Source organism: Tyto alba, unplaced genomic scaffold, assembly GCF_018691265.1.
Source record: "Tyto alba isolate M040663 unplaced genomic scaffold, T.alba_DEE_v4.0 Super-Scaffold_1, whole genome shotgun sequence".
Lineage (NCBI taxonomy): Eukaryota > Metazoa > Chordata > Aves > Strigiformes > Tytonidae > Tyto > Tyto alba.
Window position 1 is genome coordinate 28,629,786 of NW_024881261.1, and position 24,085 is coordinate 28,653,870.

The window sequence follows — 24,085 nt, forward strand, 5'->3', positions numbered from 1 at the left end:
GCCAGCCTGCCTTCCAAACTCCATTTCACTTGCTTGGCTGGTCTGCTCCTTGTGGCAGTTTTTGATTAGTTTCCCCTTTCAGAGGCATCTGTGTAAACAGTTTAAAAGTGGGTATAGGGACAGGTGGTTGCATTTCTTGCACAAGGCTTCTTGGGTCTTCTGTGGACCAAGTGCCAAAAAGCTCCTCCTTATTCTTATCAGAACCACTGATGATCAAGTCTGTCTAGCACAGGCACAATCCAGGGAATTCACATAATGTCCAGGAATATATCCCTAAAATACCCTGGCTTGGCTTCCAACAACTATAGCATCCAAAGATTTAGGTATAGGCACAATATACATCATGTTCTTGGACAACTAAAATGCCTTTCTGTTCATCAGGTACAGATTTGAAACATAGGATCTATAAGGATACATACCAGTAAAGCCACAGAAACAAATGTAAGCTCAGTGTTTTGGTAGCTAAGGCAAACTGAATTTTTTTTGTCACTGATTGTTTGTGTCCTATAAACATTTTTCTGAGATCAACCCTGAAGAGCTAACTGGATCACTTTCCTACGCCTCCAACCCTCCTGTTACTGCTTTAAATGACCTAGGTTCTCTGACCCTGTTCTTCCTATTGCTGGAAAAAAATAATCCTACCAAAGACAATCCTCCTTCTCTTTCCTACACAATTGTTCTCTTGCTTCCATGCAAATTATTTCTGTTGAAGTTAGCCATAAGGTTTAGCCGTTACAACCTGCAGTGTTGGTTTCTGCCAGTCAACTCAATATACTAGAAGGAACTGCCATGAATCTGTGATCATTCAAAGAAGCCACTAATGTGCAGTGATGACTGAAATTATGTAGCAGATGTGAGACACGATGACTACCAAATACTTGTATATTGCATGCTATAATTAAGCAATAATAATGTCAGAATGTTGCTTTACAAGGCAATAATCTGTATCCCAAGTGAAATGAAATGAAAAGCTGAAGGCAGTGTAGCTCATCTTGAGGCAACTGGATTACTGCTGAAGAGCAGCTGGCTGGGGCCGTTTCTGATATTGTGCTACAAGTGTTCAGAAATGCCAAGAGTGTGGTTGGGGGACTAAAATACAGCGCTAATTCCCTTCTCTGGTATGCTGAGCTTTCCATTGTAAATCATTTGACTTCAGCTGCTATGCCTGACATGCATGTGGCTGTGAGAGAGCAGACTTTCTAGATATGGATCATAGAGAATCAAACTTGAACGCAGGTGAGAATATCTCAGATGTTATGTGAAATTGAACAAAGAAACTGCAGTGACATGAAAAACTGCGGCTTACTTAAGATGCTAATAAATTCACAATATCTTAATACTTTGACAAATGCCATTTAGAATTTCAGCACTTTCATTACTAGCTTTACCCTAAATATTCTTACCACTTTGGAAAATAAATGAACGAGTGTACAATAATCTGTACTTGTTTGAGTTCAAACAAGACATTGGTATTTCATTTGGGGTGCCACCCTGGCTGTAGCTGTAGCTATTTGGTATGGTGTCTGATATCACCAGGGCAAGCACCTGATGACTTTCTATCCTATGTATGGAGAATGGTGTCCTAAGGGAACTTGAAAAAGCTTAAAAATACAAAATAAAACCCCAAACCATTACCATAATCCCTTGCTGAAGCACAGTATGGGTAATTTCTTGTGGTAACAAATTCTGAGAGCAAGAGGTGCTTTTCATCAGTGTCAAATTGGGGTTCCTAGGGATCAGATGTAGCATAGCTCTCCACTGATCAAACTTGACATGTAGCATTGTTGAGGGGATAAATACGGTGATTCTGTAACTAATGGATGTCATGAGATGCCTCAGACACCAGAGCACTGAGCCATTCCCTGAAAACGTGTTTTTTTCAAATGACAATTTATTCATTCATAACAGAGTGGGAGGGAAGGGGAAGATAAAGGCAGGCCATAACTTCTTTCTAGTTCAAAGTAATAGGTAAATTAAATACTAAGATATGGATGTTAAATAAAATCTCTGCCAAGTCCCCTTTTACAGTAGTAGGTCTGCAAACATACACCTCTTCACCCTTATCTACAAAGGAAATAAAAGTCATATTAGAATCCAGTTTCCTTTTCCCCCTCCTACTAAGGCACTGATGTTTCATGGTAGCATCCAGGTAAACAGTTTTGCTGATGCACCAAAACTGACATACTTCCTTTTGACAGCTTGGTAACACCTACTTGTATTGTATCCTATCACTGATTCATGCAGTGCTGTCAAACCTGTTGTTCTTGATTTTTCTCTGCACTTGAATCAACAAAAACACATAATACAATTGTCTTCCCATTTCCTGCTAATTGTTCTCAAAAATATCTTAAAGTTGTGGGTGTAAAGACAAGAAGCTTCTACTTCTATAGATGTAAGCCTTCACATTCATACAAATGCTTTACAATTAATTCCCTTCCAGTTCTTGATTATATCCTTCCTTCTGTCTAGTGGTAGATACAGTGACTTTCTCAATGAGGAAAAAGTGTAAGCTTTGGGTGTGTTTGGAGAAAAACCAAAACAACAAACCAATACCAACAAAACAAAAATCAAACAAAACTAACAGCCATTGTTTTGTTTGAATTTGCTTTATCTGCTTGCGTAAGAAAAGTTTTTTTGTGAGGTCTAGTTTTCTTCATAGGCTAGAAACTCAGATCTGGTGAGTGACTAGCTGGAAGAGCTCAAATATAACTTCCTTTGTGGAAATACTGTGCATGTCACCTAAAACATAGCAACAAAATAGTTGCCAATTATTGTTAGGAGATAGGAACAAAGGATGGTACATAATTCATGTGAAAGGTAACTATATTGTGGCATTATAGTCACTGTTCATTCTTTTCTCCTCCTGCACCACGTCCATTTTTCATATTGTCATGACTATTTGGCTCTTCCTCTTACATTTGGTGATTATGCATAGACAGTTTGTGCTAATGGACCACCAACTTCATTGCTCAGCCCATGTCCTGCAGTTACACTGACAGCTTAGCAACTACTGCTGCAGTCCATTTAGAAAATACTGCATGCAGGAGCAAGGGTTTGTATAAGATGATAAACTATATATAAAGGTTGACAAGTGTTGCTTTACCACTTAATGTTTTTTTTTTTCTTCCCCACTGCCCCCAGCCCCCCAACCCTACCTCATCACATTGTGTGATCCTGTGAGCAATCTCCTTCAACTCTTTCATGGATTTTTCATCTTGGAAATCATAGGGGAAAGTTTCAGTCCATTCCTTCAGGAGCTGAATGATTTTGGCAGCGAAAGATTTTAGCTTTGCCTAGAACGAAACAATGAGTTGATTACTGACCACAGACCTTTCTGACTGCAGAGTAAATTAGCTGATGAAGGTTCACATAAAACTAGAAATATCCTTGAAAATACTTTACATTAGTAGTAGGTGAAGGGTATAAAAAAAGAACATATTTAACTGTGAGCCAGGTTCCTAAACAGTATGATTTAGCCTCCTTTCATGACAGCGTGGTAATGTCTCTTACCAAACACTTTGAAGATATTTTCAAGGTTAGTTATATAAAGCCAGGAAGATGACAGAAACATTTGTGACTTAGTTGATTGAAGTCAGTGGGACTTAAGCTGATTTATACTATCTGAGGCAGCAGTACTTTAGCATTTGGATTCAAATGCATACAAACTGCAGCACTCTACCAAGCATCTTCCATAAGAAATGTTCACAAAGACATTTTTGTTCTATAGAATTTATCAGACCCTCCAGATTGAGCTGTATATTAAAATAAATGAATGACAGGAAAGATGTGTGTGTTCTCTCCATGACATCTAAATCAAAATGGACTTTGAAAATAAAAAGTATTGGCTTTTACTCAAAAATCTATCAACCACAGAAAAGGGAGGGAGAGCTGTTTTCCAAGTTCCTCTGTTACCCGTGAATCTTCTAAGGGTTTTCATCAATTAGACCTGAACTGGATGCCAATTATTCCACTGTCATAGCAAGAGAGCAGCATCAGTAAATCCAAGGGAGCATTCTTGTAAAATTGGGAGTGTGAGTGCTAAGAACACTTTTAATGAAGAAGAATAATCAAAACTTAATTAAGGTTATATTTATCTTCCCACCCAACTTGTGATGCACTGAGGAATAATAGGAAGTTTTTGTTTGTGTTTACCTCCCCACTCATGTAAGCTACAGAAGTCCCACTACACAGCAGTTCCCCCATGCAGTGTGCTTTCCTCATTGCACTCTCCATCAGTCTGTTGGAGTTAGAGAAGGTGACTTAGCATGTGAGTGTCACTACAGGAAATCAGGGTATTTTCTTTTAAGACAAATAATGAATGTCTTCCAAGAAGTGATAGGAACTCCTGCCAAAACATCATCCGATCGTAGTATGTCTGTTTATTTAAAAACCAAAGTCAACCAAACTAAGCTGACTTTTGAAATTTTTTTAAATTTCAGTGGTATGTAGTCAGTGAGGAATATTAACAATGATTAATTAGAACTTTGCAGTTAAACCATAAACCCTTGAATGCTCAATCTTAAAATTAGCCAGTGCTTCTTGTAAGACTGAATTTTCTTGCTTTTTTTTCAGAGCTGCAAACTGCACCCTGCTAGCATGCTTTTCATAGCTGTTTTTATTGATAGTGTTTAATTGATCCTGATAGTGAGAGAAGCACAGAACAGTTGGATAGTGAGAGCAAAAAGAAAACATCACCATTCTCCTCACCAGCAGTAGGCATTCCTGTGAAGCAATATCTGTCAATGCCACTCCTGTGGAGCTGAGCTTCAGGGTATTTCTAAGCAACGTAGGACAGAGTTCTAGATTATAATTGTCTGTCCTCCAAACTCTACTTGTTGTTTGTCTTGGGAAAAAGACAATTTATACTTCTTTGCTATGAAATGCATGGAGTCTGACATTATTAAAAGAATAATCTGTAGGTAGTGATAGAGAATTAATTAGCCAGCCAGTGTGCTTCCATTCAATTAAGGTTAACTGGGATGTGCCTATTCCACTTTTGGCTACCAAAAGCTGCTACAGAAATGTGTTTGTTATTAATTATCCTGAATACCATTTCTTTCTAACTTTTCAAACTGAAAAAGGAGGGATGGGGTCAGGAAGGTTCCAAAATCCTTCCTTAGGCCATGGCAAGCATTTCCTTATGAACATTGACTTCCCATCTCATGTTATCTAGTTATGAGTTGCTAGGGTTTGCTTCCTTCATGATGGAAAGCAAGGCATCTGCAAGACAAACTGCAAACCATATTACTCTTCATGTAATTACTCTTCAGGTGTAAAAAACTTAATGTTTTAGCAGATGCTTTTAATGTGCATAGAAATAGGTTATGCAGAAAGCAACACTGAAAAAAAAACATCAGTATGACAAAACATGAAATTCCTGTTTCATGAGCACTCAAGCACAACAGGCTTGATGAACGTAATTTGTGATAACCTAGATAGAAATGACACAGATATGTGGGTAGCAACACACATTTTTCTTTTTGTCATGGTTGCAATAAACCTACCAACCTACTTTTTTCTGTAGTCCTACTCCAGATGTGAGACTCCCCTTGTGAGTCCTGACACAGAGTTGTCTAGAGTCTATGGGAATACTTCTCCCATAAATATTTCTTTGAGAAGCAAAATCCTTCTATTAAGTACTGTGCATCAGCCCTGTTCTGCATGAGACAAGACATACATGACTGAGAAACAACTGCCAATTAGAAAGGAGGGCAATGGCAGTACTGTGCTTGTAGGAGAGGGGAGTTTTAATGACTGTGACCTGGTGATGAATATTTAGATTGTTGGTTTTAAAAAGGAGAACTTACTGGCAACAAAAACCAAGGGAAATCCTAATTTTTGAAGTTTTGAAGGGACTGATGTATTTCAAGACAGGCAAGACAAGCTTTAATAGAAACTAACTTCTACTTTCTCTTTTTATTTCTTACTACTTTAACTTTTGACTTTAAAAAATATGCTCAAGCTGCAGAAATAATGCAGCACAATTTTAACAACAGGTTTTTCCACTTGAATAATACTATACAAGTGCTTTTTTCCTGTAACAATCTTCTTTGGGTCCTTCCAATCTCTAATGAGCTTATGGAGAGTTAAATTTTTATCTTTTATGGTCAAGCTTAACTACTGACTTGTATATTATAATTGATGTCTTAAATTGTGAAACCCTTCCTTTTTATGAGCAGTCAAAAGGACTCTAAGCAGGCTCCAAGACATCCCAGTGTGTTTTCCTTTTTAATCCATTTTTCTCCCAGTTGTTTTCTATAGGTCTCTTTGGCTAGCCAGTACTGTCAGAAACAAAAGAATGATAAGTATTGTGGTGTGTAACCTCAAAATCTGGCTCCTTGCCACTTTTTCAGCTCACACGCTATCCAGGCAACAAGTCAGCCAGCTTCTTGTCTTAAGAGATTTGCAAAAGCAAACGCTATCAGAAATGATCAGAGTTGCTTTAACTACTTTTGCCAGCTACTTCCTGCTATGGAGCCATTTAATTAGAAGGTGCTGGTAGCTCATGATACCTTAATGGGTTATTACTCTGAATACGGAGAGTGTCTTGAGATGAGAATTTCTATGCTGCAAGTGAAATGAGAATGAGATTTTATTTGTTGCCAGATAGAAAAACAAATGTTTGCAAATGCTATTGGCCAAACTATTCTGTAGAACATATAGGTGCTTGCAGCAGGGGACAGTAAAGTACCCATTTGAGAAGGATGTCAGAAGTTTATGTAGTGTTTTCCAAGACTTTTATGTTTAGTGGGCAGGAAAAAAATTACAGTTTATATTAAGAGGGTAGGAAGGGATCAAGGGCATAGTAGGAAAAGCAACCAGCAAAGCATGTAAATTACAGCAGCCTCCTAAACACTCATGTTTTATTGTCACCCTGCTGTTTGTTGGTTTTCCTGTAGGCCCATTTCCAAATTGTCAGCAGAAGGTGCAAAAGCGTGGGTGTTTGGAATATGAGTTGCTCTATTTTATATCCTGTTGTTAGGGTATAATGCTATTTCATTTCAGTGTGGAAGCCATGATTTTTTTTATCACATCTGCTGAAAAGCCAGAATAATACTACTTAACAACGACTATCTTAAACAGCTAGGTGATTTAGTCCCCAGATACTGTTTTCATTTTTAAATCTTCTGAGTGTATTGCTATTTGCAAAACTTTCATCTTGTATCCCATCATTTTTAAATCCAGGTATTTCACACACGTATTTTGACACTAGCTACTGACAGCAGTCTTCCGCTTGATAGGTCTACAGATCAGCTTTACTTGTTCCATGTTTTACATGGTCCCAGAATCTCTTACAAGTTCGTACTGATGTTGTGTAGTTACATATTGCTGAGAAACCACTGCAATTTACAGAGCATCTGTTTGAAGTTGCTTAGTCGTGAACTAGTTTGGCGGTGACGATGGGAATGGTTATCACCTCTGTGTATGAAGCTGGATGCCATGGTTCTTGCACCTTCTTTCCCTGACCCACTGAATTCCCCAGCACCTACATGATGAGTTAATTAGCTATTTGCTGAGTAGATCAGGGGACTGAGCTGGATGAAAGTCATTTTGAACCAAGTGGTTAGTTTTTCCTTTGGAGTAATTTTGTGACGTAACAAGAGATGGCACCCCAAGAATAGCAAAGGAGAAAGAAGCCCTTAAGTCAGTATTGCTGTCAAAAATTCTGTATTGTCAAACCACAGGGTTACCTTTTATGCTTGCCACTCGGAGTCCTGATACACCAAAGTGAAAACGAAATGGTACTATCAACATGATGAAGATAAGAATGTGAGCATGTAATTTCTCACCATAGAAGAATGGATCCAAAACATGCCCAGGATTTGAACAATTTAAGTCTATAAATACTTGCTGATTTAACCTTGTTTCTGTCGCTCTTATTTGCATCCCAGATTGAACTATTCTGGTACTTCAATTTCAGTCCAAAGCCCTTCAGTACATGCTTTCCATAATGGTGAGATTTGAATCCATTGAAGTATGTACCATAAACTGACCCAGTTTCTCTAAGTGGTTGCAGTAAAATTGCATAGTCACATGTGTCAGCACAGGGTATGATTTCCCTTCATTTTCATGAGAGGTAACTTTCTGATTTACTGTTACACCAACTTAAAACACCCCACCAATAACCTCCAGCAGAGCACTCAACTCTAAGAGGATGATGAGGGTGACTGGAGAAAGAGGAATCAGATTGAAGGAAGACCTAAGTTGGTGAAAGCCCAAAAGTGCAAAGTGACTTGCTGGGCAGGTTTCACGGCAGATGCACATTGCTTCAGCACAGCACTGACCTATAGCTCATGAACTAAGTTTTATTTCCAGCCACTGTATCCGACTGGTAAAGTAGTACATAACCTGTGTTTGTGGCTAGCAAAGAAGCAACAGTATTTCAAGGAAAAAGACCCAAATAAAAATGCATCCAATAATACACACCAATTACCATTTCAATTTATTCTTTATCAAACTATTTAGTTTTACAACAAGGAGTGGGAAACAAATGACAGTATCAGAGCTAACTGAAGGACATAATGGTTCATTTACCTTTTCTGCCTCAGTCCCCGTTTCTAGCTGCTGCTTCTGTTTAATGCAGATCTGCCCCACTTTAGCCAGGAGCTCGTGTGGGTGAATGAAGACTCGTGAGCTCAATAGGAAAGTGAAGATGTAAGTCCGCTGTGGAAGCAGAAAGAAAAAAAAATAAAATTAATAACTTGAGCAGAAATAATCTGTCTTTCTTGGAAAAACTATTCCACAAACCACAAATGTAACTTTCCTTCATTTAAACTTTTTATATTTCCTGTCTCTGAAGAGGTGGTGGTCTTTTCTAGCTCCGTTAAAGGGAAATGCTGTAGGCCTCAAGGCTGTTAACTATGGTGTTTTCAGATTCCCAAATAATTTCATTTAAAATGCCAAACTTAATATGCCTAACTAGTCGTCGCTCAGCAAAAAGACAAATGAAATATCTCCAGTGGAGGCTGTTACAGCTCTTGAACACCACTATTGCTTCTGCTTTGTTTCTTTAAGAGTGATTGTTTTTCATTGAGCTGCAGAAAACTGATTCATGTGTATTCCAAGCCACAGCTGTAATTTCTTCATGTATGGGGGTTTTTTGTTCCTTTTTCCCACAGTCATTGACACAAGCTTTAGCTTAGATTGTGGCCATATGACAATAATTTAGTTTAAGTTTGACTTCGCTTATTCAGGGCCTGTTTCAGAGCCTTTGCAATATGAACACTGCTAACAAATGCCAACAATTATTATTTCTCAGTAGAAAATAGCATCTCCATTTGTATTTTAAAAGCTGTAATGCATTGTGTTCTGAATCATACTCTGGACAGGTTAGTTGAAGTGAGAATGCCTGCATGCCCTAGTCTTGCTTCAGTGTTTGAAACTTGGCTTCTGTATTTGAATGTAATTGCCCGAGTAATGACAGCAGCACCTCATAAGCACTTCTGTTTTTCCTCTAGGCTTGCTGACAAAATTTGGAGTTAGGAAATTGTAGGGGATCTCCTTGACAATGGATTTCAATTAACCTTTATGTCTGCAGTATGCACTATTACTGTTTTTAGAAATGTGATTTGGCAGGCCACAGCAAAGTGTGCATATAAATAATCAATGCGTGCATATACCACCTTGGACTGGGTAAGTTGCAACATCTAAAAACTTAAGACCAGTTGTCTAAAATATGACATCTCTATGATTAGCTACCAAGTTCTGCTGCTTGCAGTCTTCTGGAACACACTTGTAGTTAAACAATAATGGTATCTTCAGGACTTCCAAAAGGTTATGGGGTTTATCTCTCTAGTCACAATAAGGTGTGCTATTAATGAAAAATATTTCCACTTCTTTAGTATTCAGTGTGCCCTGTAGCATAAATTTAGCACTAAAAACCTCCAAATATCAGAAGAGGAAAAATGAATGTGTTTTTTTACCATAATAAATAAAACAAAAGTCAGTGTTCTGGGAGTGAACAAACAGTATAATAGATTAAGCATATATCTATTACACACCCAACACTGTCCTGAGCTTGTGGAGGAAGCTAATGAAAGAACAGAATGGAATGTGATATAGCAGAGGCATTTAAAATGCTCATTTTGACCTGAAGATCTTCTTAGCACTGGGGTTCATGTATTAAATTAGGAATAGCATTCATTCTGTACACGTGAAACTGGAGTTAATCCACAGGTTTTGCCTTGCCTATTGTTTATAAATAGAGGGAGAGGGGAGGAGAAGGGTTGAACGGATGGACAGTTTGAGTCAGGCTCTTGAGTAGTGCTTCCCCTGATGCCTACAGAAGATGGACAGCTGTGGCCACCTAACAACCAGAGAGTTTGTGTCTGAAACTATGCCTGGTTCTCCTCTGTTGTTTTTCATAGCCAGGTTCTGTGTTTGCTTTTATCAGCGTTGTCCCTGAACTTAAAACTGTGAGACTGGAATATCTGGGAAAGGAATTTAGCTGTTGGGTGTGTCAGTTGTCACTAGGTTGTGTGAAAAATTTTGTTCTGGAAGCATGAAACAGCCCTCTGTATTTTGCATTTGAGAGGCATGGGGAATTTAAAAAAAGTCATTATGGACTTTGATACTTGCATCCCTTTTCCACATGCTTGTTCTGGGAGTTTAGAATCCTGATTGAAAGATGCCTGTATGTGTAAGTGTCAGGGAACCACAACTTAAGTCACGCTGGCCTGTCAGTGACCTTCGCTCTGATAAGATGGAACATATTCTTTTAAGGGAAGATATAATTTTGCTTCTCATACTAATTCTAGTGTTGGTCTCCTTGGTGGAAGTTTGTGTTGTGTGAGACAGTGTTTATCCAAAGAGACTCTGAGAGAGGCCCACTCAGAGTATCATTTCCCTATTGTCACACTGCAAGAAAAGTGTGACCCACATGACCTGTTCTTTTAGTTGGTTTCTTTGATAATGTTTTATATGATGTTCAAAAAAGTGCTGAACTGGCAAGATGCAGGAAGATACATGGCCCTAAAAGTGCGTGCTTTCCATTTTACTCTTGCTGATGTCTCACTGTAATCAGTAATATCTGTACTGGACCCATGTCGTGCTTTTCAAGACAACACTGAACTACTAGGTTTTAGAAACAAATTATTATAACTTCTGGAACCCATCTGCTGTATTTCTATTCAGTTTTTAAAATCATGTAACTGGGACTAGGTTTAATACTTTGGAAAACAAAATGGTTCCATTATGGTCAATCAAGATATGCTGGTTTACAATATATTGGTATCTAATTGAGGAGGGTGGGGTCAATACTTTTATTGCTTATGCTGGCATAGACAGGGAGTAACTGCAATTAAGAACTAAATTAAAAATCGATAGGTCTGACAGCAGTATTAGCCCCTATCTCCTTGCCTCTCTGCTAATAGCCACTTGCCTATTCAATAAAGAAAATTCAGGCTGAACTAAACCATACCTTTCAGCTTAGTGGTAGGTCTTGGAGTTAGGAATAATGCTTTATCTAAATCAAGGATTTTTATTGCACCTGTATTACTATACACATATAGGCTAAATGTTATAACAGTGTGCAAACCACATTCTCATAGGCAGTCCCCTAATCGTGAAGATGATGGTTTGGAGAAGAAACTTAGCTATGAAGCTAGCTGGTTTGACAAAGAATGATTAAAAAATGCTTCCATGAGCTATGAGATTGAAAGTTAAGCTCCATTTATCCTACAAAAGTGACAGGTATTTGGGAGGAGAAGCCAAAAAAAAAAAAAAAAATCCTTTCTGTGCTTAGAACAACGTAAGCTGACACAAAGGGGGCTTGTGCTTTACAAGAGAATAAGAAGCCAGATTCCTTTGGTGCCTAAAGTTGTTGCTAAGAGATGAGCTGAATTATATTTAAAAAAAAAAAAAAAAAAAGAGAGAGCATGATCACATAAGACTAAAGAAGGAATTGTTACTCTCTGACCCAAGAATGCACTGATGTCTTCTTGAGGAGGGGAAAGAAAAAATATATTTTTTTTTTTTTCTTTGTGCACTCACTGCTCATTTGCTCATTTTGGAACTTCTTGTTTGTGGAATATTTTCTTGAAATGTTTTCTTGCTTGGGCACGAGGGTTGCAGACTGGTACATTCCATTCCTAACCTCCCGAACTAATTTGTCTCATGAGTATACATTTTTCTATGTGCTGAACAAGGCCCTGTACACAAACAAGCCTCAAAAGAGCAGTACACAAACGTAGACCCTTATCTTTCCTGTCCTCCCTTGCCTGTCTCATGTTCTGCCAACATGGCAAATAACATTTTTGTTTTGTCTCTGTAACCAGCACAGAAAGATACTTTGTGTTTGCTTTCTCCCCCACCCCCATCCAAAAATTCGGACAAGTACTGCAATTTACAGGTATGTCACTCTGAAACTAAGGTAATCTCTGCTAATTTTACCAATAGCTTCTACTGGTGCAAATTAATTGGTGATGCCTTGCTGCCTTTCTTTGCACGTGTAGCCAGACATGAGACTCTGCTTTAACATACAGTATTGGCTACCCTTCTGACAGGACATCAGGGTAAATGGCTATCACGCTAACCCTCTCTGGCAACTTCCCTAAAAATAGAAAGGAGCATGAAATGAAGTCTAAACGTGCAACTGAACTGAAATAGAAAATCTAGATTTGAAGATGACACAAACACAACTCCTTCTTTATGTTGTTCAAAGCTTATTTATCTACCCATTTTATAATTAAACCTTTCAGCTAAATTGGGTGATCTGATTTAACTAAAAGAATGTGTCCCGCTGTAGAGGAGATGAATTTGGTTTAACAATGTCTTCCATCTCTCTTTCCCTGGAGTACCCTTCATTTGCTTCTGTTGTATCTCTCTCAGCTGTCAGCTTGCTGTCTATTTGAACTGCAGCCTCCCACCGTGGGGTCTGTGACTGCTTGGTTTGCAATGCTCCCTTGCACGGGGTATGGGATAGCACCATGGAAACTAGCAGCATTCTAAAATAAGTTGTAGACCCCTTAAGTAATGTTCACTGTATGGAACCGTTTTCAGAGTAGCTGTGTTGTAATACAGTAACTTGTATTTATAAGTTACAGTAAGGTATGTGTATTAGCAGCTACTTAAACTTAGCTAGAGTTCAGAAATCCAAGCAGCCAGTGACTATATTCTAGTATCACACAGAAGCCAAGGAAACAACTCCTTGCAAGGCCTAACTACAGCAGCCTAAAGCTGTTCCACTGGTATACGATACCAGCTCTACCTGCTGCTTTTTTCTGTGCATCCGTTCTGCAATATGTATTTGGGGGCAGGGAGCAGAGATTTAATGTCTAACACTGGTTATCCCTCTGTGTCTTATGAAGGACTTGGTACTAAGTCAGCATCTATCAAAGGTAGTGCAATGGTACATTAACCATAGTTAAACAAAAGATTTGGAATTACTTTTGAACTGGAATACTAAAACATCCTGGGGTTTTTTTTTTTTTTGTTTTGTTTTTTTTTAATTTACTGATGGTTGCTGGTAATTCTGCTGCTGAACTCTCACATGGGGAGTCCCTCTTTTGTGCATGGCGATTGCAAAGACTGATGGTTTATACGTGGGAGCTTGGAGGGACTTTACGATGACTGATGTGAAATCATAGTAAAAAATTCTACACAAATTAAGACTGAGAAACATACAAGATATAGCATGGCCCACTGCTGCAAGCATTAAGTTCAACAGACAAGTTAATAGTGATTGCAAATTCTCACCCCCTTGTTAGTCTACAAAGAACTGGTATGCTTCTGCCATAGCTGCCGCTTTTTCAGAGCTCAAATGGAATACATGCTACATAGCCTCTCTGATCTTTGGCAACTTGTTTAAATAACATTTTTCACTAATGTGTACAAGGGGTAATTTTAAGTGATGAAGTGATCTCTTAAATATCCTAGGTTCAGAATCTTACTGCATGCCCTGGAGTTCTAAGTAGTATTTACTTCAGGGGACTGTACTGAGGATGTTTAATCAGTTGCAAAATCATTTTCAGGCTCAGGAACATATATTATTACAGTGTTGGCCCATTAAAATGTCTTCAGAAATAGAGCATTTTAATTTAAATCTATTTTTGATTTTTTTTGATGGCTTAACTAGAATATGCATAGAAAAATAAGAGGAAAAAAAAAAAAAAACACAAAAATACAACAGAGCTGATTTCAGGTCTGCTTCCCTAGGTAGGAGCTGGTTAGTAGTTAATCTTGGCAGCATTAGAGCTAAAGCAGCTTAGAGGGATTGAAAATTCTGTGGCTAATGCTGCTTTTAATTGGTTCTTAAGGCACCCATTTGTTTTCAACATGGCTTTATCTTTCTAACAAGTGTTCTCATTTAAAAACAGAAAGGAGAGTATCCCTATTGAGCAACATCTTTAGTGAATGAATATCACAAGTAAAATAGAAGCATCTTTAGCCTACATCTTAATCTTGAATCAGATGGAGGTAGAATTTCTTGAGGAAGCACTAATGCAGGAAAACTATGGGAAATAAAAAAAGCCCTTCAGTGGCTACTTACATCTGGATAATAGTCCATGGTGGGCACCAGGCGCTCTATCAAGGCCTCCAGTGATCCAGAAACAAGGTTGCCATCCTGATAAACAGGGTCCACACACCTCTCTCCCATATCTGGCTGCACTTGTCCACTACAACTGGAACCAAGCATGCTGGAAAATATTGGCGTCTGGGGCATAGTTTCCTGCGGAAGAGGCAAAAACCAGAGAGAGGGTTAAGCTTTCTTTCAGGATGTCTTATGTGTGGGTTTTACACAGGCATACATTAAACACAATTACATATTTGACTGGATGAAGCCTGGGTATTCGAGTTAAGTTCTGACTCTAAGTAGTCACACATCTGTAAGCTGGCTTTGGGGTTTGAACTGTACTTTAAACTATGGCACTAAGGTTGTAGATGCAGAAGCTGAAGAAATTTTTTTCACTGTACTTGATTTCTCCTTTCCTCCTAGTTTTCCCCTGGCTCTTTATGCATAAAATGATACAAGGATGAAAATGCAAAATGCTTTCTGGATTTCAAAGATACTGTAATGCCTTACTAAAAAAACAGTGTTGTGCCTTAATGTCCCTCTTTTTACTCTTTCTGAAGTCAGATCTTTGGCCAAAATACTTGACTTGTGGTGAAGGATTTATCACCACTTCTGTAGCTAGATGTTATCCAGGTCTTGTCCAAAGTGCATCTTCTCCTGCAAATAGATATCACTGTAAACAGTGGGGAACATACTGTGTGAACAAAATTGCCTTTTGTTTTTTGGTACATGAAACCATGAACTGAGTGGAACTGAATTCTGTGACATATACTGTAATATACAACTCTAATAACAGCCCCTTTGGACATTTTTTGCTTAGGAAACAAACCTGCTGTCGCAACAGGAAAACCACAGGAGAGTTTGGGGTTTCCACCTCCCTCCCCTTGGCTACACAAGCTCTATCAGTATACCATAGTTACCAACTGTGAGTAAACTGTGGGGGGCTTTTTGTTTGTTTGTTTTAAACTGGCTACAGTTTAAACATATGCAGAAGGTTAAACAAAACATCCTGCTACTGTATATAAAGGTTGAAAGTATTACTGAGCATTAGTATCAAAACACTTCCATGTCTGCTTAAATAGTTAAGACTGTTTAGAAGGTTAAGTGGAAAGAAGGCAGTATTAACTGTTTAACTGCTGTTTCACCTTCTATGAAGCAAATGTGATATTGTCATACTCTGAAAAGCACTTACATAGATAAAAAGGATTAGGCCATGACCAGTACCTTTAAACTGACAGCTGTTTCTAACTGCACTAGTGTCTTACACGCAAGTCCTCTCCTTCTCTTTAGCAATATTTCAAAAATTGGTTTAAGAACCAAAAACCTAAAATGCTGTAAGTTGGGGGTTTTTTACATTTTTTCTTTTTATATTTAGCACTTGAAACAATTACAGATCAGAAATCTACTTTGTATTCTTTTAATATGCAAGGCACATTCTTCGTCTCGAACTCTCCAAAGTGATTGTTCATGTGTATAACCTCAGATACAAAACCTTTGTTTTTAAACTCAAACGAATGCTAGGTGTATTGGTAAGAAAAAAATACCAGTATTAACAATACTTGTTCATTGAGGTGACAGATTTACTTGTGTATCAGGCTGATAAGGAGAACCGTTTTGTGGCTTTAACCAGAAGAATTTTATGTATTTATACACGATACAGGTATAAGGGAAACATAATTCCTTTTAAGTTAAAATATAGCAGCTGTTTGATAGCAACCAGAGAGACTACTCTGAGGAGTGGAGTTCAATTTCAGAAGTTCAGGACATAGTCAAATAAAACAGAAAATGCAGGATCTAATGGTATATCAAACGAAATGAAAAATGTCAATTTTGCACCAACAGGCATTAAGGTTGCTCGGTATTTCACAGACTTGTTAGGCCTAAGCTTTGCCGTACACAATCTGACAAATCACTGGAGCGTATGATGAAGCAGCCAGCTTTGCTATGCATACTATGCAACTCGCCAGTAATTTGTTTGGGTTTTTTTTTTTTTCCTTTTAAGGACCCTAGCAATAGAGCTGAAAGCTACTTCTTAGGCTGGACAGGCTTTGCTGGGCACTTCTGGCCAACAGCAAGTTGCACAGGGGTTTAAGGGATGTTAACCACCAAGAAAGCGCCCACTGAAAAGATGCTGTAGGAGGAAACGCATCCCAGTTTTGCCATTAAGTGCTTTAAAGTCCTTTAAGACGTTCGCTGTTGCATCAGTTCTGTTCGGGAGCCGGCGGTACCGATCTGCGACCGATCGCAAGGGCCGGGAGCCGAGCCCCGGCTCTCCCAGCGGGGCCGGGGGCGGCCGCCAGCTCCCGCCGCAGCCCGGGCCCCTCCACGGGGGCGAGGCAGCCGCTCCCTCAGCCCCTCCAGCCCGCGCGTCTCCCAGAAACTCGCCGGACTCGCCACGCACACGAGGGCCCCGGCTCCCGGGGAGCGCTGCGGGGGCAGCACCTGCCGCAACCCACACACCACCACCACCACTCCGCGCCCTCCCAGCGGCGGCGCTCCCCGCGCTCAGCCGCGGGGCAACTTCTGAGGCCAACCCACCCGTGTCCCTTCGACCGTTACGGTGTCTTTCCCCGGCACCACGGAGCCGCCAGCCTGCGGCTCTGCCCGGCCGCGCACGGCGAGGCGGGGGGGGGGGGGGGGTGTCACGACGGCAGCGACCGTCCCGGCGCGCTTACCCTCATTTTCCTGGGAGACGTGTACATACGCGTGGGCCGGGGCGGCGGCGGCCCCACGGCTGACAGCTCTGCCCGCCCGTGGCGGAGCTGCCGCCGGCCCGGCCCCGCTCCCGCCGCGCGTGACGTCAGGGCCCGGCGCGGCGCCCCGTTGGCTGAGCGCGAGCGTGGCCGGTTCAAACGGAGCCGAGTGGGCGCGGGGAGGGGGCGCGCGCGCGCCCCGCGAGGGGTTGTCGCCTCGTCCCTCTCGGCAGGGGCTGGGCTGACGCTGCCCCGGCCACCGCTGGTCTCAGAGGTGGGACCTTTGTTACGAACGTTTGGTCGTTCTGGTGGTTGGTGGTGGGGTTTTTTGGGGGGTTGTTTGTTTTTTTGTTTTGGTTTTTTTTTTTTTTTTGGTTGGTATTTTTTGCTGTCTGGCTGGGGTTTGGGCTTGTTTTTTTTTTATTTTTGTTTGTTTGTTTGTTTTTCCTTTTTTTTTTTTTGTATATGTGTGTGGTGTTTGGGGTTTTTTGTTGTGGGTTTTTTTTTTTTTTTCGGTTTTCTTTTTTGTTGTCTTTTGGGGGTGTGTTTGGGTTTTTTTTGGTTTTGTTTTGTTGTTGTTTTGTTTTTCTTCATTTTTTTGGTGGGTTGTTTGTTTTAGTTTTGGTTTGGTTTTTTTTTTGTTTTCTTTTTTTCCCCAGAAAACGTTAATCGACCAGACTGCGCATTATTTTTTTTTTTTTTTTTATATACCCCAAACCCTGCATGGGTTTCCAAAAGTCCCTCACCGGCGTGTGCTTCCCCGCCCAGGACGGGGAGGCCTCCCGGTGCGGGACACGTGGCGAGGAGCGGGCGGCTGGCGAGGGCCACACGCCCCTCGCGTGGTGCGGCCTCGTGCTGGGAGAGGCGGCCCAGGCGCCTGGGGACGCGGTCCTCCCTCTTGAGCTGTTTACGCCAGCGCGGGTGGCAGCACCCGCCGCAATTACCACAGCACGGGAGATGCCGCCCAACCCTCCCTGCTAATAACTGCTTTTTATTCTTCTTTCTGCTAGAGTTGTTTCTCTTTTCCGGTGGCCTAAGCCAGTCACCTCGTAGTTTTGGGCTGGTCATAGACTGTAGGGCTGGTGCTGGACCAGCCCCTGGTGTTTCACAGGCAGGTATGCATGGGTATCTAGGATCTGATCTCCCATGGAAACGCTCCGCTCCGTGGGTGCCCTCAGCCGCCCCACAAACTCCCTCACCTGTACCCAGGAGCAGCTGCAGGTTGCCCTCTTTGCAGCCTACCCCCACATAAACATATTTTTCCCATCCTGTTTCTAATTTCACTGGAATTGGGGTGTTTTATTATTTGCCCCATTGTTTCCAGGCATTCATTAATTTTATTTTTACTATTAAACATAGTTATTGAATGTCTCTGAATAAGTAGTAGAAGGCTTAATGGGTTTTTACAGTGATTAATGTAGGAAATGCCTTTTTGGAAGTAAGATTGCCCATCTAGCTAAGTGGGCAGGGCACATGAATTTGGGAACACACACATACTCAAAGAGTATAAGAAATATATTCGCCTTTGCTTACCATTTGAGGACAAGCAATGCCATCCATCCTAAACATGCAGTAATTTTAAAAAGATTTGTAGCTACTCATCATCTTTACTGCTTGCCTACTAAATTCCTTCTTGGTTTCCAAATCTTGACAGATCTACTATAATGTTTATTTTCCTTATTTAAAATGAGCTTTTTCACTTAAATGACAACTTGGGAAGCCAGTCCTTTTTCTCCCTGCCAAGCCTGCTTTGCTCTTAATCTTAGTCCAGTATCTTAGCTGTACTCTACAACCTTTAGAGTACGCAGGTGTTGTAGCAGATCTAGTACCTGTTTACTCTGAGACTTTCCTCAGTTACAGCGTGCTGCCTGCCTTGGACACCCAGGGAGTCCCAGGCGGTATGAGCTGTGAATCCAGCGGTCCAACACACTGCAGCACCACGTTAGGATGTTCATGTGTAACGCTAGAGGAGGGTGGGGGACAAGTTTTGTCAAGTCTGATTCAAAGATCTTTGAGATAATTATAAACAGTTATCAAAAGCACGAGGTAGGAATTCATAGGCTAACATTGTGTAATAAATATGATAATGTTCCTTTTTGGAGGCTATGAACACCCTTTAATAACTCATCTAATACTTACAGCTAAGAAATGCACCAAACCTGCAAATAAGTACGCGTAAAAAACAAGTATCAGATCTCATCATGTTCTTGTGCTAATCTCTTTTCCCACATTTGCTGAGACTTGTAGAAGTGTATGTCCGTTAATCTTAGTAAAACATATATAGTTAATTGTGCTTTAGTCATAGATTCAATCTATTGTAAAAAATGTCCCTGATCTTTTTGTTCGTTTGGGGTTTGGAGTTTTTTTGACATCAAAAATCAAATTTATTCTGTCATTGGAACTAAGAAACGTATGAATTTAGAAAAGTTCTAATAGAATTAAGGAAAACTAATTGCTAGGCATGCTCTCTCTTCTCTGAGAGTCACATATCTGTACTCTGGTCTTTAGGCAAAGGCCTGTTATACCACCACACAATAAGCGCCATGAAGAGCATCTAGGGTTTTTACCAAGGTTTGGAATACCTGATGGATTGTACTGCTTCCTCATCATATGCATTGCATAGGAGCTGCTTTTTGCCATAGCTGTATAAAATCCAAAGTAATATATATAGAGAGGCAAATGTCCGAGACTTAGTCTGTTCTCTACAGTTTCTTATGTTCTTTTTATTGGCACCATATCAAAGTGTTTTTCTGTACTCCTCCATTCTGCAGTCCAGCAGATTCTGTTTACATTTTTTTTGTATGTATATGTAAAGGGGTATGTGTATGTGTGTGTATATTTATTGCTTATACACATACCTATATAAATGTTGGGGAGTGTGTTAGAGAATGCAAATTCAGGGAAATGTATTTTTTTTTCCCTTTTTTAGCATACATGATGCTTAGTTTTAGGGGCACTGTATTGTGTAGTCTTGCTATATCATTGGAAAGGTAGTTTTTATAAATCAGAGAAGCTGAAGACCTAAATTCAGCTCCTATAGCATGTAACAGATAAATCATTTTATCCTTTTATTTCCATTTCTTTTTCTGTAAAGGGTGGATGATGACCTTTAGCTATCTATATTCTGAATGTTGAAATCTGTTGATACAGAAACTCCTGAAGGTCTAATTGTTTTTGTAGTTATGTAAGTTCTGTTCCTCAACAAATTGCTTACATTTTGAAGATGTTTTCATTAAGTATTGCTTCATGTTACTGGTGGGTGGGCCCCAGAGCAAGTTTAATCAGCAGAGCCTGTACTTGTGCTGTAGTTTACATTGGAGGCAACACTGCTTGGTTCAGTCCAGCTGGTCAGAGGAGTATCTTGCTGCAGAGTGAGTCAGCACCAGTCATGCTATGGCTATCTCAACCTTGAAGGTTGCTTCAGCCTCTCTTACGCTGGCTAACATCAGTATAACATCTTCTATTATCTTATGACTAATGAACTGGATTGGCATTTGCAGTGTTTGGGTTCTATTTCTGCTTGTGCTACGGACTTTCTGGACAAATTGTTTAATCCCACTGTGCCTCAGTATTCATCTGTGGGATGTTGATAAGGATGTTTTCACACTGTTGGATTTACTTTGTATGGTTTTATATTTGGAAAGTAACATTTTGCTTTACTGTGTTGGTATAAAAATTCCTTGTACAGTTACATCTCTAAAGTGGAAAGTTGCTGGTCAATAGCTTGGTAAAAGTAAGGAATATAAGCAAAGAAAAATAGGTGAATGTGAAGGAGAAATCAATCTGAGAGGAAATATGAAATTTGGATTGAGAGTTGGTGAAGAAGGAACTTGAGTTTTTTTTCCACTGGTCTTGGAAAACAACGTTTTGGAATCAGCTTACTCAAATGTGCTTGTGTGTATATTTAAGATGTAACTGTACTTATGGAATTTTTAATTACTTGCTTTTCTTTAATGCTGGTCTGAGGCTATAACCTCAAGTATAAAGAGGCTCTTCTGGAAATGCTGTCTTTGGAGTTTTCACTGTCAAGCTACTCAAGTCACTTGTTGGTCACCCTCCACACAGATCTGGTTATTATTAACCTTTGGTTTCAATTAACAGAGTATATTAACATGATTTAAAGTCCCAGCATCTGCAGTGGAGGAAGTAAAGAGGGACAAAACCCTAGGAATCGGCATAGAAAGTGGACTTAATTGTGTATGCTATTCTTCATAGTGTTGATTAAATAACAAAATGAGATAAAGTCTTCGTCTGTCCGATCCCACCCTTTTATGTACACAGTAGGATGAACACAGCACATTGCTTTGGTCTTTGAAGCATAACAGGGTTTAGTGCAAAGCCTTGTTTCTTATTCTGAGGTTGAGTTTGAACTGCTACCCAGAGATCTACGGGCCTTGAAAATGGCCAGGGTATAGTGGGTCACTGTGTTTGCATGTTATATTCTATTCTAGTAATACATTATATCCTCAAAGCAGCATGATTCCAGAAACTGTTTTGTGTGCCCATCACCTTTACAAGTACAGTTATAGCAGTATATTCTGGTTCTTGCATTTTGGAAGACTTTAAGGCACATATCCTAATATTGTCATTTGGAACATGAAAAAGAATGGTGAATTTAAAATGCATATTATATTAATGGTTTTTATTGATTGATGACCTTGGTTATAGACTGCACTGTTTTATCTGGACCTGAAATAAGGAATTTATCCGTGAAATGCCATTAAACTCTGCAAGCAGTAACAATAGAAGCCTCAGATGGGGCTTCTGCATGAACACAAGCTAGTATGGACCATTTGTAAGAATTCATAATTTAAGGAGTAGAATGTAGGTAGAGCTTCAAAGCCTCAGGCGAATGTCTTTAGGGAACACTAGGGTTTTGGTCTTATTTGCAGGGCTGCACAGATGTTCAAGATTTCCTTGTTGCATGCAAATTTTAAGATTTGAAAGCTGTTCTCAAACCACTTTTAGATGAATGTGAAGATTTCTCAATTTCAGAGATTCATGCTGCAGAATAACTTGATGGCACATTAATAACTTGGCAGCAGATGGGAGTGGGAGAAAATAGTTTCAAATTGTGGTTCTGAACTGAGCAAATCTTTTTAAGCCTGACACTTGAAGTGAGGTTGACTGCTCTAACCATCAATCTGTAGTTATTATTGGCCATGCCTTTGTCTCTCTCTGACCTGGGACAAAATGAATCTTTCCACATAATAGTTTTCTCAGAACCAGTGAGTGTTGTAGTTTGAAAATGGCATTTTCCATTTCTAAAATGTTTTTCTGAATGGGTCTTGTCCAGCTCTACCCCTAAGATACCCAGTAATTTTCAGAGAAAGCCAAGCTGAAAATATAAGAACAACTTAAGATGTGGTTCATCACTATGTCTGTTTTCAGTTCTACCTGAAAAAAGAAAACTAATTGTGAAAATTGTTACCTATCTGTGGAGCAAACTGTTTTCACTGGCATAAGGTCAGCCCTGTGGCACCATTGAGAATAACTGTTTGCTGAGCGGTGTGAAACTGACTTTTTTCACCGATGCTCAGTACTGTAGCTCCCCCTTAGATTGAAAGGAGAGCTCTTCCTTAGGATTTAGAAAGGATATGGTGCTAATCCCCAGTTTTTTGTGCTTCTGCCAAAATAGGAGATTTAACATAATCTGACACAAATTGCCTATGATACTATGTGTGTGACTGTTAATTAGTGACTGAGATTCCAATAGTTATTTTGGAACAGCTGCCAGGAGAAGTTCACTACTAGTCAGTTTGGTTCCTGATTTTCATAGGTGCTCTAGTTGCAGAATGCTGTAGTTTTTAGGAATTATCTTGCCTGTTAAATGAGGTTTAAGTTATAGCCAATTGTGAAGCAACACTGCAATATATCATGGATGTCCTTATTATATTCTTGATTGGTGTGGATGAATCTGCTTTGGTTAAAAAAAAATGTAGATAAAAAGATGTGATACTCCTTTGAATCAGTGATGTAGTAAGGAAACCTCTGAAAAGGGTCTGAGCACCTCAGGTCACTTAAACGCATAGGAGAGCAAATCAGAGTGAATGAAAAGAAAAGATCTCAGAAAAAGATAGTTGGCTTAGCCTGATCTACTTAAAGGAGCTGCTACAACTTGTCATGCATAAATGATAATTTAAGCAATCAGGGTGTAGTTGAACAGCTGCTTCTAGTGTGGTAGATTTGTTCCATTCTTATTCCTGTTATATATTTGCTGGAGATGATGGAGTTTGCTCACTGTTTCTCATGTCTTGTTTTCGAAGAAAGGGGAAAAAAAGCATTAAAAAACTTGGGTTTAATGTTTGCAATTCAGTCTCATTTTGACTATAACATGGAAGAACAGAAGGATGTTAATGTAATATGCACTCTTTTTATTAATGTTGTTTAGAGTTTTTTAAAGCTGAATGTTTAAAAGCAACTGATACTCTTTTTTAAATTGGGTTCAAGATGAAGGAGTTCTGGTCTTATCATAGCTAGTATGTCCTTCACTTGCATATTCATGCTTGCTGCCACACCAGCTATTCCAAGAATGTGCCACCATGCAGAAAGTGAAAATCAATTATGCCAAGAAGGGAGCATGTACGTACATCAGCAATTTGGTGCCCAGGGGAAGAAAAATCTGCATGTCTGCTGATGTCAATCTTCTTGATATGGTATTTTTGTAAATGCACATGGGTTGCTATTTCTTTTAACCAGCTCAACAAAAAAGAAGTTTATTTTTAGTGTTATAAGCTTCAGGGCATCACAATTAGCAGATCAAAATTGCCAGTCTGACTAGTCAACCTTCTGTTGGCTTTAACAGAAACTATGACAGCAACATTGTTAGCATTCCCACAGGTATTTTGGAAGATTCATTAAGGCCAGTGATGGGATCATT

The 24,085-nt window shown here is 39.7% G+C and overlaps 1 protein-coding gene across 4 annotated transcripts in view; it reads right to left on the reverse strand.

Moving 5' to 3' along the window:
• Window positions 1-24,085, reverse strand: part of RASGEF1A (RasGEF domain family member 1A) — a 174,889-nt gene that overhangs the window by 9,922 nt on the left and 140,882 nt on the right. For 3 of the 4 annotated variants that reach the window (XM_032981980.2, XM_032981978.2, XM_032981977.2), the window contains 3 exons: window positions 14,489-14,668; window positions 8,536-8,664; window positions 3,156-3,293 (listed from right to left, as the gene is read on the reverse strand). In XM_032981980.2, the coding sequence (XP_032837871.1) occupies window positions 3,156-3,293; window positions 8,536-8,664; window positions 14,489-14,662 (441 nt within the window). In that variant the 5' untranslated portion in view covers window positions 14,663-14,668. Of the gene's footprint in view, window positions 1-3,155; window positions 3,294-8,535; window positions 8,665-14,488; window positions 14,669-17,187; window positions 17,568-24,085 lie in introns of those variants that run through there. The other variant, XM_032981979.2, reaches the window with a different exon arrangement.